The sequence below is a fragment of the Ammospiza caudacuta genome, chromosome 4 (genome assembly GCF_027887145.1).
Source record: "Ammospiza caudacuta isolate bAmmCau1 chromosome 4, bAmmCau1.pri, whole genome shotgun sequence".
Taxonomy (NCBI): Eukaryota; Metazoa; Chordata; class Aves; order Passeriformes; family Passerellidae; genus Ammospiza; species Ammospiza caudacuta.
This window is the reverse complement of record NC_080596.1, coordinates 55,261,064-55,275,686: the sequence shown is the minus strand read 5'-3', so window position 1 is coordinate 55,275,686 and position 14,623 is coordinate 55,261,064. Positions and strand designations below refer to the sequence as shown.

Sequence of the window (14,623 nt, the reverse complement as noted above, 5' to 3'; positions counted from 1 at the left end):
TGGTGATACTATTGCTGCTGCACTAATCAGGTCAATGGTGTTCAACACATGACCTGTAAAAGGAAAAGGATGTCTTCTTATTTATAAGAAGCAAGACAATAATTTGTGGAAAATACAAATGAAAATTTGGGTTTTAACTTGCAAAAATTGTAGATTAATTGCATTCTTATAGCAACTGCTGGGCAAACCTCAAGACAGCCTTACATGGGGGAATGGACTTCACTGAGAAACAGGAATCAATTTCAGCATCAACTAGATGACTTTTCTGTTGTAAAACCTTTCTAGAGCAGAACACAATTATTCCAAGAACAGTATTTCCTGTTTACATTGATCCATTTTTGTGTGCTATGAATGAAAAATGAAATAAAAATGAAAAAAATATCCTGAACATACACTATTTTTTCCCAGATCAGCTCAGGACTACAAACACAAGTAAAGACCATATATTCCAGTTGAGGCTTCTGGAAATCAAGTACATGTAGCAAAGGGCAAGCTAATCATGTGATCAATGGAACACACAGGCAGTGACCATCAGGAGATTGCTTTTAATTATTTTGTACACAAACACTACACATGAAGCTGGGATCTATTATGCCAGGCAATGCAGGAGGACAAACTTCCCTAGCAACAAACAACTGCCATCCTGGGGGTTTTAAGAGCTATTCCATGACGTTAAAGCACAGCTGGCTTTCATTTCATACACTGTTCCAGCAGCAGCACAATTATGTTAATAAACCAATGCCAGCAGGTCACTTGTAACTGCTTGTTATTCCTCCTTCCTACCCTCATCCTTTTTTAAAAGGGTTTCACCTGCTGATTACTGAACAACACCTGTGGTTGTTCCCTAACTGAGCCTAATAAAAATTATCTCAGCTGTTTTAAAAATAAATTTAGATCCTTTTAAAAGGCTTGGGTACAGGAATGACCTCAGCCAATCTAAAAAGGAAGCACTCTATTGCACACAGGGACAATGGCAACAAGCAGCACAGGACAAGCCCCAAGAACAATGTATTTTATTAATTTATTATTTCTGTACTGTTGAGTTGCTCATCACTAGAAAATGTAATTCCCTGGTTCCTATTCTACCTAGGATACAAAACATTTCAGGCAGGGACAGCCTGTTACTATGATGTCATAAAACCAACTCCAAATATAGGCAGGGCATGTACAGAGCATAACTAGTTTCTACTTATTATTAGGTATGTTGAATGGCATTTGTAGACTACTACATAAGGATTTCTGTATAGAGCTTAAGGACTACATCCTAAAATCATTACATCTATGTTACTTGTAAAAAATTATAATACTCTGGACATTTTTCAGTTTCAGTGACACCTCTTCTGCACAAGTACTTAAACAGTTCCTGTGCTACAGGACCTGCCATCTCCAGCAACAGGCATTACAGTCTAAGCTAAATGGAGGGTGCAGAAAATAAAGTCTGTCTACAGCCCTAGTATTGACTTTATTTACTTTACCTATGCATGGGTCAGCAGCCAACACTCTCAACACTTGGCAGGATTGAGTTTTGTACTCATCTTTTGCCTAAAGTAACTCTTTAAGAAGGTTACCTTTAAGATAACCACTTCTCAAAAAAGCCAGCAAGTCTATTCCAACTCCACCCTTGCAACTCCTTCCAAAGAAAAGGTGCTATGTGTGATTAGCAAAGTGCATTTTTTCTTTCTCCTCATTTAAAAAAGCTATTAGTTGCAACCTACATTTAAAAATCTAGATATTATGTCATTAAGTCATGTTAGATTTTTCATGCCATTTCTCAAAAAGCTAACTGATTTTAGATGTACTGCAAACATGCACTTTAAACCACAATTGTTAGCATTTGGCCTATATTGACATGTCAAGGTTCTGTGCTGTTATAAAAATATAAAGCTTACATGAATCATTTCACCTTTACACCCCTGAAACAAATTTACCTTTGGATTTTTCAGTTACAGACTTAGAAAGCTGCCTCTGCTTTATTTTTCACTTTGAGATAAAAAGGTTTAGGGATACAACACTGAAATGCAATTAACTAGCATGAGTTAGACACTTGAGTGCCAAACTACACAGCCTTTGATATCCTTGGTCCAACACATACCAAATAAAATTGTTAGTCAAGTTTATATGCTTAGTTTGGGGCCACTAAAATACATAAGAAGGCTGAATATATTTAAACCAAGGTAAATTATCTTAATCTGCAAACCCATCAATTATAACAACTCCTTCCAAATGAAACACTTGCACTTGGCAAAAAGCAGCTCTGTGTGTAACCTCAGCAAGTAATTACAAGGGATCAGTCCACTAACTCATTCCAGCTTATTATTATTATTGAAACTTTTATTCACTTCAGCAAGTTACTTTCCTACAACAGCAGTTCACAAAAGCAGATCTGAATCCCACCATGCAATGAAATTTCCCGCTCTGGCTTAACTGCCTGAAGTCACCTGTGTGACAGGAATATTCAGTAATGCCATGTGAATCATTACAGAATGGGAAAAAAGGTAACTTTGAGTAATCCAGTCAAGTATAAATGTGCTAATTTTTTCCAGCTGCAGCTCAGGCAGCTCAGCTTACTGAGCCTCTCAGGACACTGTGCTCTGTTTTCAAACAAAATCAATCAGCATAGAAAAAAAATCCAAACATAAATCCTCTTTTTATATTTTGCACTAATCCAAGAGATTAACCAGTTAAGACCAGTTACTCTGGCAGCTCAATAAGGAGAACTCAAAGGGAGAAAGAAGGTCTCCAACATGGAGAATAGGAACAGGCAGAGGAAAACAGCAACATCTTGAGCTAACACAGCTACAGCTTAAAGACCTGCTACAGAGACTAAACTAAAATTAATTTTATTTCATGTTTGAAATACAGGTTGACAAGTAATTTTAATATCTTCTGATACATGAATCTTTTTTTTTAGTCAGAATAACACTTATTTCTTAGTATTGCTGTTATCCTAGTTTCTGTAGAAAGAAAAAAAGACCACTTCTATAAGAGAAAGATTATAATATTTCATGCACACCTCTGGTTTACAGCTACTCTCCTATTCAGGGAGTTAACTACTATCATACACTCACTATGTTCATACAACACTCAACTCTTAAGAGTTTGAGTACAAGAGCACATTTACCATTGCATGGCCCTTACTGCAGGTATTCTCAAACTTAACCAAATCAACTTTAAACAGGCTCACTCCTCAGTAACTTCTGCATTCTCCTCCACAACACCCATCCCTGCCTCTTCACAGGATTTCTGCCAGAACCCACTCTCGTTCCTCAAATGCATTTCAAAACTCCCTAAAGGTTTAGCTAGAGCTTCTCAACTGACCTTCCATGAAACACTTCAGGGCAAAGTTGGTACCCACAGTACTATTTATCTCTTCCTCACATTTTCACTCAAGTATAGCATCTTCCATAAATAAGTATTGCCCAGGAAGTGCCAGTGACAACATTTTATTTCCCTATGAAATATTTCAGTGAAAGACATGCTTATTCACTGACAACCCGCTGCTCATTTGAACCTGTGCTTGGATGTAGGGACTATTTTTTTGCCCACCAGTATTAGCACTTAATTTTTTGTCTGAGGTTGTTTGGGTTTGCTTTGTTGTTTGTTTCTCTATCCCCAATATTCTCTACATTAAAAGTGTCTGTATTATCAAGGACCTTCACAAGCTATTCTTTTTGTCTTGTCTTCTAAGCTCTAAAGAAACCATTTTCCAGTAACCTGCAGACCTCCCCAGTTCCTACCTAATCATTTTTTCCACCTTTATAAATAATTCTGCCTGCCACTACTATAAGGTTTTTCTATTTTTAAAAATATTCAAGCAATCAAGGCAATTGCTACACATACATGACTACCTCTACACAATGTCTATGAAAGGTAAGTATTCACTTCAAGCAAGGTCAAAATTCTTGCTGAATAACCACCTATGATGAAACCAGATGACGTTCCACAAACCACACTAACAGGTCACCTACAAAGCTCAAGGTTCCACACTTCATTAAACAGTGCAAGTACTATTTTAATAAGTACAATGAACACTTGGATTTGTCCCAATTCCCTAAGACTGTACTACTAATAAAAAAAGTCTTTTTTTTTGCCCTTGGTACTGTGAATAACTTCGTTTTATCATTGACCATCATTAAACTACATATTTATTTAGATTAAATGTATCAATAAAAACAAAGAGCAACTATTCTTGCTTTTTTTGCCTTTTAAAAAAATTAACTTGTTCACAAGCCAATAAGAAAAGCAACACAATAATCCACATCAGTCTACTTTTCTACAAACCAAAAGGTTCATTTTCCCAAACACTTCTGGAGAAAGCTGGATACCAAAGAGATATATAGATCAGCTGAAAAGAAATTCCAGCAATAAGAGGAAGAAAGTTTCAAATTAAATTGAAAAATAGGTTGAGGCAATTAACTACAAAACTTCTACTGCCTTCTTGATGCCAAAGGGCTCTTTAATACACTGCCATAGGCAAAGCCCTTGAGAAAGAGATTCTGACTTTTGAGTGAGTCCAAGCAGCATATTCTTGATATTAAGTTTTCAGTTCTATAACAGTAAAAAAAAAAGAAAAGAACAAACATCTATAAATTTTGATATGACCTTTTCTACCTATATGTCTATATTCCTATTCCTGTAAAACACATTTATCTCAAGCCAACTGCTGTATCAATACCACTTCAATGCACTCAGCTTGACAGTTCCATCAAGAAGAAACCATTTATAGAAATTATAAGTAAACAAAATTCAAGCATTACGTCTCAAGGTTATAAAGGCATTGTTTTAGAATACACTGTTAAATCAAACCTGTGTGTACTTCAGACTCTTTTGATAAGAGTAACCTTGAGCCCATGGTTTTCAGGGATTTCACTAATAACCTTGACTACTGTTCCCATGGTATCCCTGTGCAGAAAAATTTGATTACACCACTTGGAATTGCATAATAAACCTAAATATATGCACTTTATTCCCCAGGAATTTGATCATTTACCTACTCTGGGATAAATGCTTTTAAAGATCCTTTTAATTAGGAAAGAATAGTGTGAAAAACTGTTAAAGGAAACAAAGCTTTGAGTAAAAGGATAAATAAGACAAATAAAACATTCATGTTATTTTGGAAAATTGAGCTAATTTGAATACCTGATGTGGTACAGCAGTATGTCAGGTCAACTACCAAGGACAAGCAGAATAAGCTCAATGTATCTATCTTAGAGACATAAAAGACCCCAAGGAGGAAGAAAGGTGTAGAAAAAAAACAGCTGAGCCACACTTCTAATGCAATACTGCAGCAAACAATCCCTTTTTGTTTTAAAAATGCATGGTATTTTTATAGGGAGGCAATGTTTATGTTCAGCAATAAACTTACAAAAAAAAATACTACCATACCTAAGGACAGGGTCCACTCTTCCAAAATAAGTATAATAAAACTCAAAGAGGGATTACAGAAGCCCTACTGAAATTCTATTATTTAAAAACCATGTTTTATCAAAACAGATTTGGATTCAAGTCTGTTAATTCAATCACAGTTTCTTCAGGAGTTACTGTGGCTAGTAAACAACTCTACTCCACAGACAAATACAGAAGGAACAAGACAGAAGGTACAGCTTCAGACAACCACTGCAGCAACTGACAAAATAAATGTTTGTGAGAGGTGAAAGATCTTTTTAGTGACCAACATGTCACACAGAGATTAGACATGGAAGGTTATACACCAGGTAAAATAAAAATCCCTGCAGCCAGAAGTCATTTCAAAGGATGCTGGTGAGCAGCTAAACTATATTATAGGTACTTCCTTAACTTCCTCCCCTAAATCTACTGAATTCTCTTAAGCAAGCAAGCATTACCTCATTAAACCATATGCCTATTTAAATCAACCTAAGCCACTACTCCCATCACCTCACTTTTCACCCTGCTCCTGACTTTACAGTACTTGAGGCTAAACTTCTGAAGCGTTTCTGGTTAGCTTGTTTGAGGAGAATGTAATTTGTCCTCCTCAATATTAGGTTTATGGTCACATTTGAGTCTCTCAAACCATCCATCCCACTATAACATAACCCACCCACTACACATATAATGATACATTTCTTCCATTACCTGTCTCTGAAATATAAACAACAGGATCCCGCTTTAGAACTTTACCAGGTTTTGAAGCAGCTGCTTTTTTCTCAGGTGACTTCTTGGATTTTTTCACCGACTGCACCTCCTCTTCTGAATCTGCGTTTTGACCACAACATAAATGTAGATTTCCTCCACATACACACAGGCTTAAAGTAACAGATCACATAACAGTCAACATGTGTTCACATACATTCAGGTGAGTGAGAGAAAGCCTCCACATTCCTACCATATGGCACAGCTTTCCTTTCCATCCACCATATAAACGACTAAATGAAAATCTGGTCAGAACTCAGTCTTGACAGTGTTTTTTGTTTACATATCCACAAATACTTTGCTTCTTATTTCAGTAACTGTTATATCTGTACAGCAACCTTTCTGAAATTAAATGTAACCTTCAAAAATACCACAGCAATTTACTTCAAAAAACCAAACACCCAAAATGAAACAAAACAAACGAAAAAAATGTTAAAACAATCCCAACATTTAACCCACAAAAAATACACTATTATGCTGATGTGTTACAGTAGATGGAAACCTATTCCAAAAACTAACAACAACAGCAAAAGACAAAAAACTACAGAGGTGGTACTCTGATTTTTCAGGAGAACACTGGTGAACTGCCACTCATATCACCAAGCATTCTGCATATCCCAAAAGCTGTGGAGATGAGAGATTTATACTACTGTGGATTATGGATCCCAGCATCATCCACATGAATAAACAGGAGAAACTGAAAAAGCAGAGACAACCTAACAAGTGTTAGAAGGCTAGCCTTCAGAGTCTCTTTCCATGATAAACACAAATATATTGTAATTATATCTAAAAACAGTGATTATAGTCAATTGACTTGCGTACTGGCACCCTGTACAAAACAAAACAAACAAAACCACCATCAACACCACCACCAAAAACCCCCAACAAAAAACAGTTTTCCCTTTTGAAGAGCTTAGAGCACTGTTCCTCTTTTTCTGTCCTACTACTAAAGGATTAGAACTTGCCAAATCTCCAAACAATATCAGTACTTCAGAGGTAGCAGCAATATATTAATTTTGTACTCCTACTACTCCTCACTGCTGAACAGGAACTGTTTATAAAACTCAACCCACTAAAACTTTCAGATGTACAATTTACCTAATCAACCTTGCATGCTGATGCAAGAAACACAAAGGAATATTCAGAAACAACTGTGAACACTACCTGAATCATAGATTATTCTTCTCTTCTTTTTCGTCCGCTTCTGTTTGGAATCATCTTCACTGGGTGAACTATTCACCTAAGTGTAACAGTTCATTAGTTCAACCATTAAACAGATCCTCTCAGCTTTTAGTCAGTCATACATTCAAATCTATGAGCTTCAAACAAATTCTAACAGAAAGCATTTGTTTTCCAATATCACATCTACAAATGGTCTTGTGCTAACTCCTGCCTTGGAGGGGAAAGATGCAGCACAGAGAAAATAAGGAAGAATTTTCACATTGAAATTACATAGTCAGAATACTTATTTAAGTAGTATCTCACTACTAAACTTTTGTGTCTCACATTACACATTCCATCTTACTAGAAATGTTTCTACTCTTTAGGTGATTTTTAAACTAGCTTTAGCCATTGCTCTTTTTTATACAGCTGAGAAGATTAACATGTAAAGTAGTCTGAAACCAGAACCCAATTTAGTTTTAATCTGTCATTTTAAAGAATTTGGTCTTTGCAGCAGGTTTAGGGAAGTGATCCCAACAAAGACAGTGTTCATGTTTCCTGCACAGGTGTTACAAAAACTGGTCAGCAGGCACCACACAACAGACTTTCACCTCATTTGTAAGCATGTCACATTTATGATATGCTTACACCTACTGGGCACAAACCTTGGGTTTATTAGACTACATTAGCAAACCAACTCAGAGAGCTGTGGCCAATAGCCAGAATAACTTCAAATATATCAGACTGCTCTTACACAAGCACTTAACTGTAGCAACTTCTACCTACCTTTGTCCTACAAACCAGATTTTTTAAATCAGCAATTTTCTTCACCACCTAAAAAGTTTTACTGCTAGAAGTTAAAATTAAGTGTCAGTTTCCTCCCGTGTCTGTAAAAATTAACATAGTCTGGTATTTTAGTATATGAGAAGAACCATGCCTTTAAAAAATGTTAGATACGCAAATAATCCAGCATCGGTGAAAGCAAGTACTTCATAAATATGAAAAGCAAAACTAACCTTAGTCTCCTTTTCCCTTTTCTTCCCACCTGAGGGTCCTTCACCATTTCTAATTTTTTCACTCCTTTTCACAGTCTCACACTCTTGTCGCTTTCCAGGAGGTATAACACCAAAGAATTTCCGGATATCCTAAAAGGGAAAGAGATTTATAAACTTTTAAATACAGACAGCTCTTCACACTACATAATGGCAATGTACTGAAGGTCACCAGCTCAGCAGCTCCATTACATTTACTGATTTTGAAATTTTGTTTACAGTTAAGCTAAGAAAGGCCAGATAGTTAAAAGTAGCTACTCAGACACCCACACTTCCTGACTCTAATCTTTGAATCATGAAAAAAATTTATTTCTTCCTTAGTTGGGATTTCCACCAATACAAACTGCAAGACAAAGTTCCAGCAGCAATGAAATACAATGACTTAAGACAGATGTATAATTACATTTTTTTTCTGATTAATTATTATAAACCTAAACCAAACTACTTCTGTAGTTAAAATTATTAACACAGCTATGAAGTAGTGTCCCATGTGGAAAGAAAGGACCAGGAGCTTGAAACAGTGAAGTAATGGCACATACTGCATTCTCCACCTTCTCATAAATTTTTAAGACAGTAACTTACATCTCACTAAAAAACTAGCCAGCAAGACACTTTTTAAATTTAAATCAAGAAAAATAACACCAAGATCTATTTTGTTACCTTATTGTAGTACCTGACCACAATACAGCCATAACAAGCTTTCTAAGCACGTAAAATCAGCAGCTGGAGCCTAAATTTTAGAAAATCAATACTGTACACACAAAAACCCCACCTGACTACTCATTTAAAAAATCTAGCAATCCAGTTTTATTAAAAGAACTTGAGGAAAGAGGTACCTGGTTGGTATCACCACCTCCAGGGTTAGCAGCCATTTTAGAGCAAGGCAGTACCTCCTGTGGCCTGAATCCCAGCCAGCAGGTAAAGGCTGGGCTCGGGACTCCCCTGGACACAGCTGGGAGCTATTCCCCACCATGGGCTCAGCTGGCACTCCCTCACCATCACAGGGAACCACAAGTCAAGTACTGGCCTCAAGTCTGATTGATAATAAGGGGTCTTTGAGGTGCTTCTTCTAACAGTCAACCCCTGTCAGTTTGGATTTAGGGCTTAAAATCAATGGAACACATTATTTGAACGCATAAACAAAAGTTGGGACATGTATAGATTCGTTCAGTGCACTTAAAACAATTTTCTAGAATTGGAAATGTTGTTTCCTGTAAAAATTTAGGCTCTTTGTCTTAACTGCATATATTAATACAGATTAAACAAATGGTAGATTGAAAATCATTCTTCCTCAACGTGACTTCACACTTTTCTGTCCATGGAATTCATGCTTTGAAGCACAGATTTTCAACACTCTACTATTTTACATATATTCCTACAATGTAAATGCAGTACTATACAACCTCTGAAATTTTGACAGCCAATACCTACAGCTAAGAGGTCTGAAGAGAGCATTTATTTAAAGTCTCCAAGCAGATATTTGGACTTAATTACTCAATTATGCTCATTATTACTGACTTCCTTTTAGGCTCAAGGTAACATAGGCAAGAGAAAAACAAGAATCATTAGATCTTTTATGTAGTAAAATAATTTAAATGCTTTATACAACATTGCAAAATAAAGTGACTTTAAAGTTCTTGTTTTTTAATAGTTGTTACTTTAAATCTTTAAATGCCTTACTTTAAAATATTTGAGAATTTTAGATCAAGGTTCTATTCATTCTACTGTTTTCACTAAAAACTATTAACTAAGTGAAGTACTCTGCAAGTCTACCTTGCTCTGCCAACCTCTGTGCTACCTGGAAATTGTTGAGAGGGAACATGGATATAACCCAAAATTACAGTCATCAAGCTTGTACACCTTATAAGTGGTAACAGGGAATATGTATTACATTGGCTAGCCCAGCTAAATACCACACATGTCTGCTTTAATTAATTTCTAAAGCTTTTCAGCAGGCTTCTCCAAAGGCTACTTAGCAAATGTATTAATCACTGTGCTTCCTCTAACTTGATCTTGAGTTTGGATTCCAGTTCTGGAATCAGTTTTAAAGTGTAGGTAATTCTGGCAGAAGCTTTCCAGAACCTTATGGCGTTTTGAGAACAGGCAATACTATTAGAATTCTTTAAGATTTAGACAAGTTTTATGAAATGCAAACTTAAAATACACAGCCCTAAGCTACAAAGGAAGATTGACATCTATGCACAGGCTTCTTCAATATTCTGCTATAAATTCACCAATTTCCTTCAGCTATCCTGCTCCTCAGAGGAAAAGGTACCCTTGCTGACATAACAGTGAACAGAGAACTGCTTGGGAGAAAAGTATGCCCCAGGGCAACAACAAAGCTACCTTCCAGTGAAGCTTTTACCCAGGAATCATGAAACAGATTTTTCATGCTTTTTATAAAGGCATGCCAGATAAATTATTAATTCACTGCATAACTAATTGCAGAAACCAAGCCACCTAAGTATCTATCATACCAGCTTAGATCCTAGATGGGACCACTTTCCTCCCTCCTGGGCTTATCTATTTATCATACTCTGACTGACCTTCCTCTTCGTATATTATGCCATCCATACACATATAGGGCCACCAGCTGGAAAATCTCTATGTTCATATTTACCTATGCTTGTTGCAACAAGGAAAGGCTGCAACTGTCAAGTTTCCTCCCAGGAGATGCCCCCAAAACCCACAGCAATGTGTCCTGTGTATCCTGGAGATGCTCACCAGCATGGCTGTTCCCTTGCCCAAAAGGCTAAAATTAAAATAGGCTAAAATTTAGGTGTGGCTGCCCAGGGCTGCTTCAGCACAGCACCAGCAAGGAAGAACTGTGAGCAGTTCCACCTAGGTAGGAGCTGTAACTAAGAATTCTGATCACTCTCACTCAGGGGGTGAGTTATGCCTGGCATTTGAAAGGCCTAAAAAGCTGCTCAGCTCTCCTAGAGCTGTATGGCTGTGCCATCCAGCCCTTGCCTGTTCTGCCTACTGCTGCAAATCCTCCATCTTACACTGTAAAAGAACACCACAGTAATTAATCATGCCAGGCTGCAAGTTCTCTTTTGGGAGATTTGTATCTGTCTCTTTTACTGGGGAGAGAAACACAAACAGAAACTGAAACCCATTTGTTAGGTAGGACAAAGACTGGCAACTCCAGGAGTGCTTTACAAGACTAGTCTTTAGTAAGGCAGATTATTTTCCAAAGTAACATCATATAATCCAGTCTGCACCTCAAACTACAAGATAGAAAACTGAACTTCACCAACCTAGCTCAATTACTGCAGTAGAAAGTAATGTACCTTACTTCAGGTACTCTGTGTCTCAATGAGGGCCTTACATCAAAACAATCACATTTCTTTCCAGTCTGCCCATTTCAGTGCAAGTTTTGCTCACATACCAGCTCTGACACTTGGTGCTTCCAGAAAAACTGCATTGACTAAAATCAGATTTATATTATCACTTCAGTGAATCCAGTAACACCTGCTTGGGTAACTACACTTAATGAACAGTTACTGAGTGTGCTAACAGCAGCAGTTTTACAAGCAGTATCACAGTTGTAAGTGATGCTCCAGCTCCAGCCAGGAGCATCCCTCTCAAAAGGGGAAACTCAAGAAACCCCTGCTCCTGGGCACTCATTCCCTCAGGTGTACTGCTGTAGCTGGCTGCTTGGGAACTGGGTCATGGCCACTAATCTGGGCGAAAAAATAAATCCCTTCTAATGCAAATCAGTTTGTTGTGTAACTCTGCACAGATCAGTTCAGCACAGCTGAGAATATGCTGCAGCATCAAGCTAACGGGGGCTACCCACAACTGCAGCACAGATGGCTGAGCAGCCGCTTCAGCACTGAAAAAGAAATGGGATGAGGCAACTTTTATACTCCCAAAAACCATGGTTGCCTTCGTCCCTTCTAGGACAGGCCCAGACACTGTGAGATGTGTGATGTTCAGAAGACGACAGAGAGGGAGAATGCCTTTGTCCTGGGAAGGTGGGAAAGGAGGAAGCAAGCCTTCCAAGAAGATCAGTTTTCTAACAAGGTGATAGCAGGGACACAGGAGAGGCAGATCTCTTACAAGAATTTGAAGTCATCAGTCAGCCCATAACAAACCATGAAAATATCACAGTTTAACAGTGTCAGGAGTCTTAGTGCTGGCAGATCTCTGTCAGTACAGCAGAAGACTCAGATTGTACCACTCACCATTGCAGAGCACCAGGTGTAAGCTATAAACAAGCCTAAACTCTTTGGGGAGTCCAAAACTAGAGTTGCACCTTAACTTGCAAAATGACATCTGTAGTTAAGCCAGTTAAAGATGTCTCAGCCACAGAGACTCCCATCAGAATGAAAGCAAAGTTATTTGAGCTAGAAATGAAAAGGCCATACCATCTTATGGTGACTGCACAGGTGAGCAGCACTTTGGAAAGCACAGGAACGCCTATATGTTCATGCTTAAAATCTCTTTACATCCTACTGAGGGTTGCATCGTTATCGATAAACACTTGTTTACTTCCAGACTTTCAAGCTCTGTTTTCCGCCCTCTTTTTTCTGCAAGTACCGTGCACCCTCCAGCTCGTCATCAGCAACGCCTCACGTGTGCTCCCGCTGGAATGAAGGAAGACGTAGCACTCCGGCACACGCCTTCACAGCGGGTTCGCTCATCCGCATTCCTTCCCCGGCCGAGCGCACGCTCCGCGCTCTGCACCCCACCCGCCTTCGGGGAAAAGGAAACTGGGCAGGCTCAGCCACGGGGAAAGGGAAACTGGGCAGCCTCAGCCACGGGGAAACTGCACAGGCTCAGCCACATCTCCCTCCGGCAAGGGCATTTCCCCGGGCACGGGTTCGCGTTCCTGGCATGGCTGGCAGCCTCGGCCGCCGGGGCAGGAGCGCGGCGGGGCGGCCTCTCCTCCCGGGGCCGCCCGGGGGCTCGCTCAGCCCGCGCCGGGCCCCGACGGCCCCGCGGCCGACCCCGGCCCCGCGGGACCCTGTGCGCTGCCCCCGCCCCGCTCATCCCCGGCCCGGCGGGGAGCCCCTCACCATGGTGGCGGCGGCGGCGCGGTCGCTGTGCCCGGCGGGACGCTCCCCGTGCCTAGCGGGACGCTCCCGGCTCCATGCTCCCGCCTTCGCGCCAACTCCCGCCGCCCGGCGCGCGGCGCTGCCGTCACGGCCGCGACGGGCGGGGCTGCGGGGCGGCCGGGGCGGGCCACGGGCCGGGGCCATGGCGGAACCCCCGGGGCAGCCCGGCTGGGCCCCGGCGCGCTCCCGGACCCGGCCCGTCCCTCTGGGCCCCGTGCCCGTTCGTGCGCGGGCCGCAGCGGCCCCTCCGTGCGGCGGGGGTTTAACCGGCCCCGCGGCCCCGGGCGCTGTCCCGGCGGGAACGGGAGCGCTGGGGCAGCAGCTCCTCAAAATGGAGCCGCGTGTGCTCCGGCACGTCCGGCTGAGCGGGCGAGCCCGCGCGGTGAAAGCAGGCAGGAGAGCAGTGCCAGGCCTCCATGGCTCCCGCCTCTCTGTGAGGCACTGAGGCACACAACGCCCAGAACAGGCGGGCAGGCCGGGCCGGCGCAGCTCTGAGGGGCATGTCCTGGTCATGAACGTGTAACAGTCCCCTGCTGCCGGGCTGGTAGAACGCCTGCTTCCTCTAAGGGTGTGTGCTCCCATGCGCTGAGGCTGGGGAGAGCTCAGAATTTCGGAGTCCAAGAGAAACCAAGGAATTGATTAACGTTGTGTTTCTTCTACTGACTGCTTAATTTTCTAATTAATTTCTAATGAACTCTTCTATATTTTCTTTCACTGAACACACTTGCTATGCGCTGGAAAGGGATAGATTTGTTCAAGCCAAATAAAAACGACTGGACTCTCAAATATTTTCTGATGTTTAGACTCTGTCAACCTACTGAATTGCTAATAATTGCTGGGCTTGGAGAAGAATGGAGAAGACAAACTGAATTTGTGACATAACAAATACTGCCAGTGATTTGGGAGACCCTTCATCAAGGAAGAAAAAAACCCAACCAGAGTACAAGCTCAATTGGTAGCTGTCTCATTCTGTCACTTGTGTTCCCTCTGTGTTCACTGCCTGGTTGGTGACATGGTCTCATTCCACACATCTGTTAATGATATCTATTACCATTCCTGTTTCATTCTTGAAATTGGACTTTAGTAACTGTAAGATCCTGTTTATACAGGAACTGCTGTTGTTCCTTTATGATTACACATGGTTAGGTGGGATCAGGTATTTTCAGCATTAGCATAGCTTTTGAATTTGGGTTGCTG

General features: G+C 40.5%; 1 protein-coding gene across 3 annotated transcripts in view; it reads right to left on the bottom strand.

Annotated features, from left to right (window-relative positions):
• The window catches only part of RFC1 (replication factor C subunit 1), a 36,566-nt gene extending 23,080 nt beyond the window's left edge, over positions 1-13,486 (bottom strand). Inside the window, exons 1-4 of one of the 3 annotated variants that reach the window (XM_058803059.1) lie at positions 13,388-13,486; positions 8,328-8,456; positions 7,315-7,390; positions 6,094-6,213 (exon numbers count right to left, since the gene is read on the bottom strand). In XM_058803059.1, the coding sequence (XP_058659042.1) occupies positions 6,094-6,213; positions 7,315-7,390; positions 8,328-8,456; positions 13,388-13,390 (328 nt within the window). In that variant the 5' untranslated portion in view covers positions 13,391-13,486. Of the gene's footprint in view, positions 1-6,093; positions 6,214-7,314; positions 7,391-8,327; positions 8,457-9,199; positions 9,271-13,387 lie in introns of those variants that run through there. The other 2 variants (XM_058803058.1, XM_058803060.1) reach the window with 2 other exon arrangements.
• Positions 13,487-14,623: the final 1,137 nt, after the last annotated feature.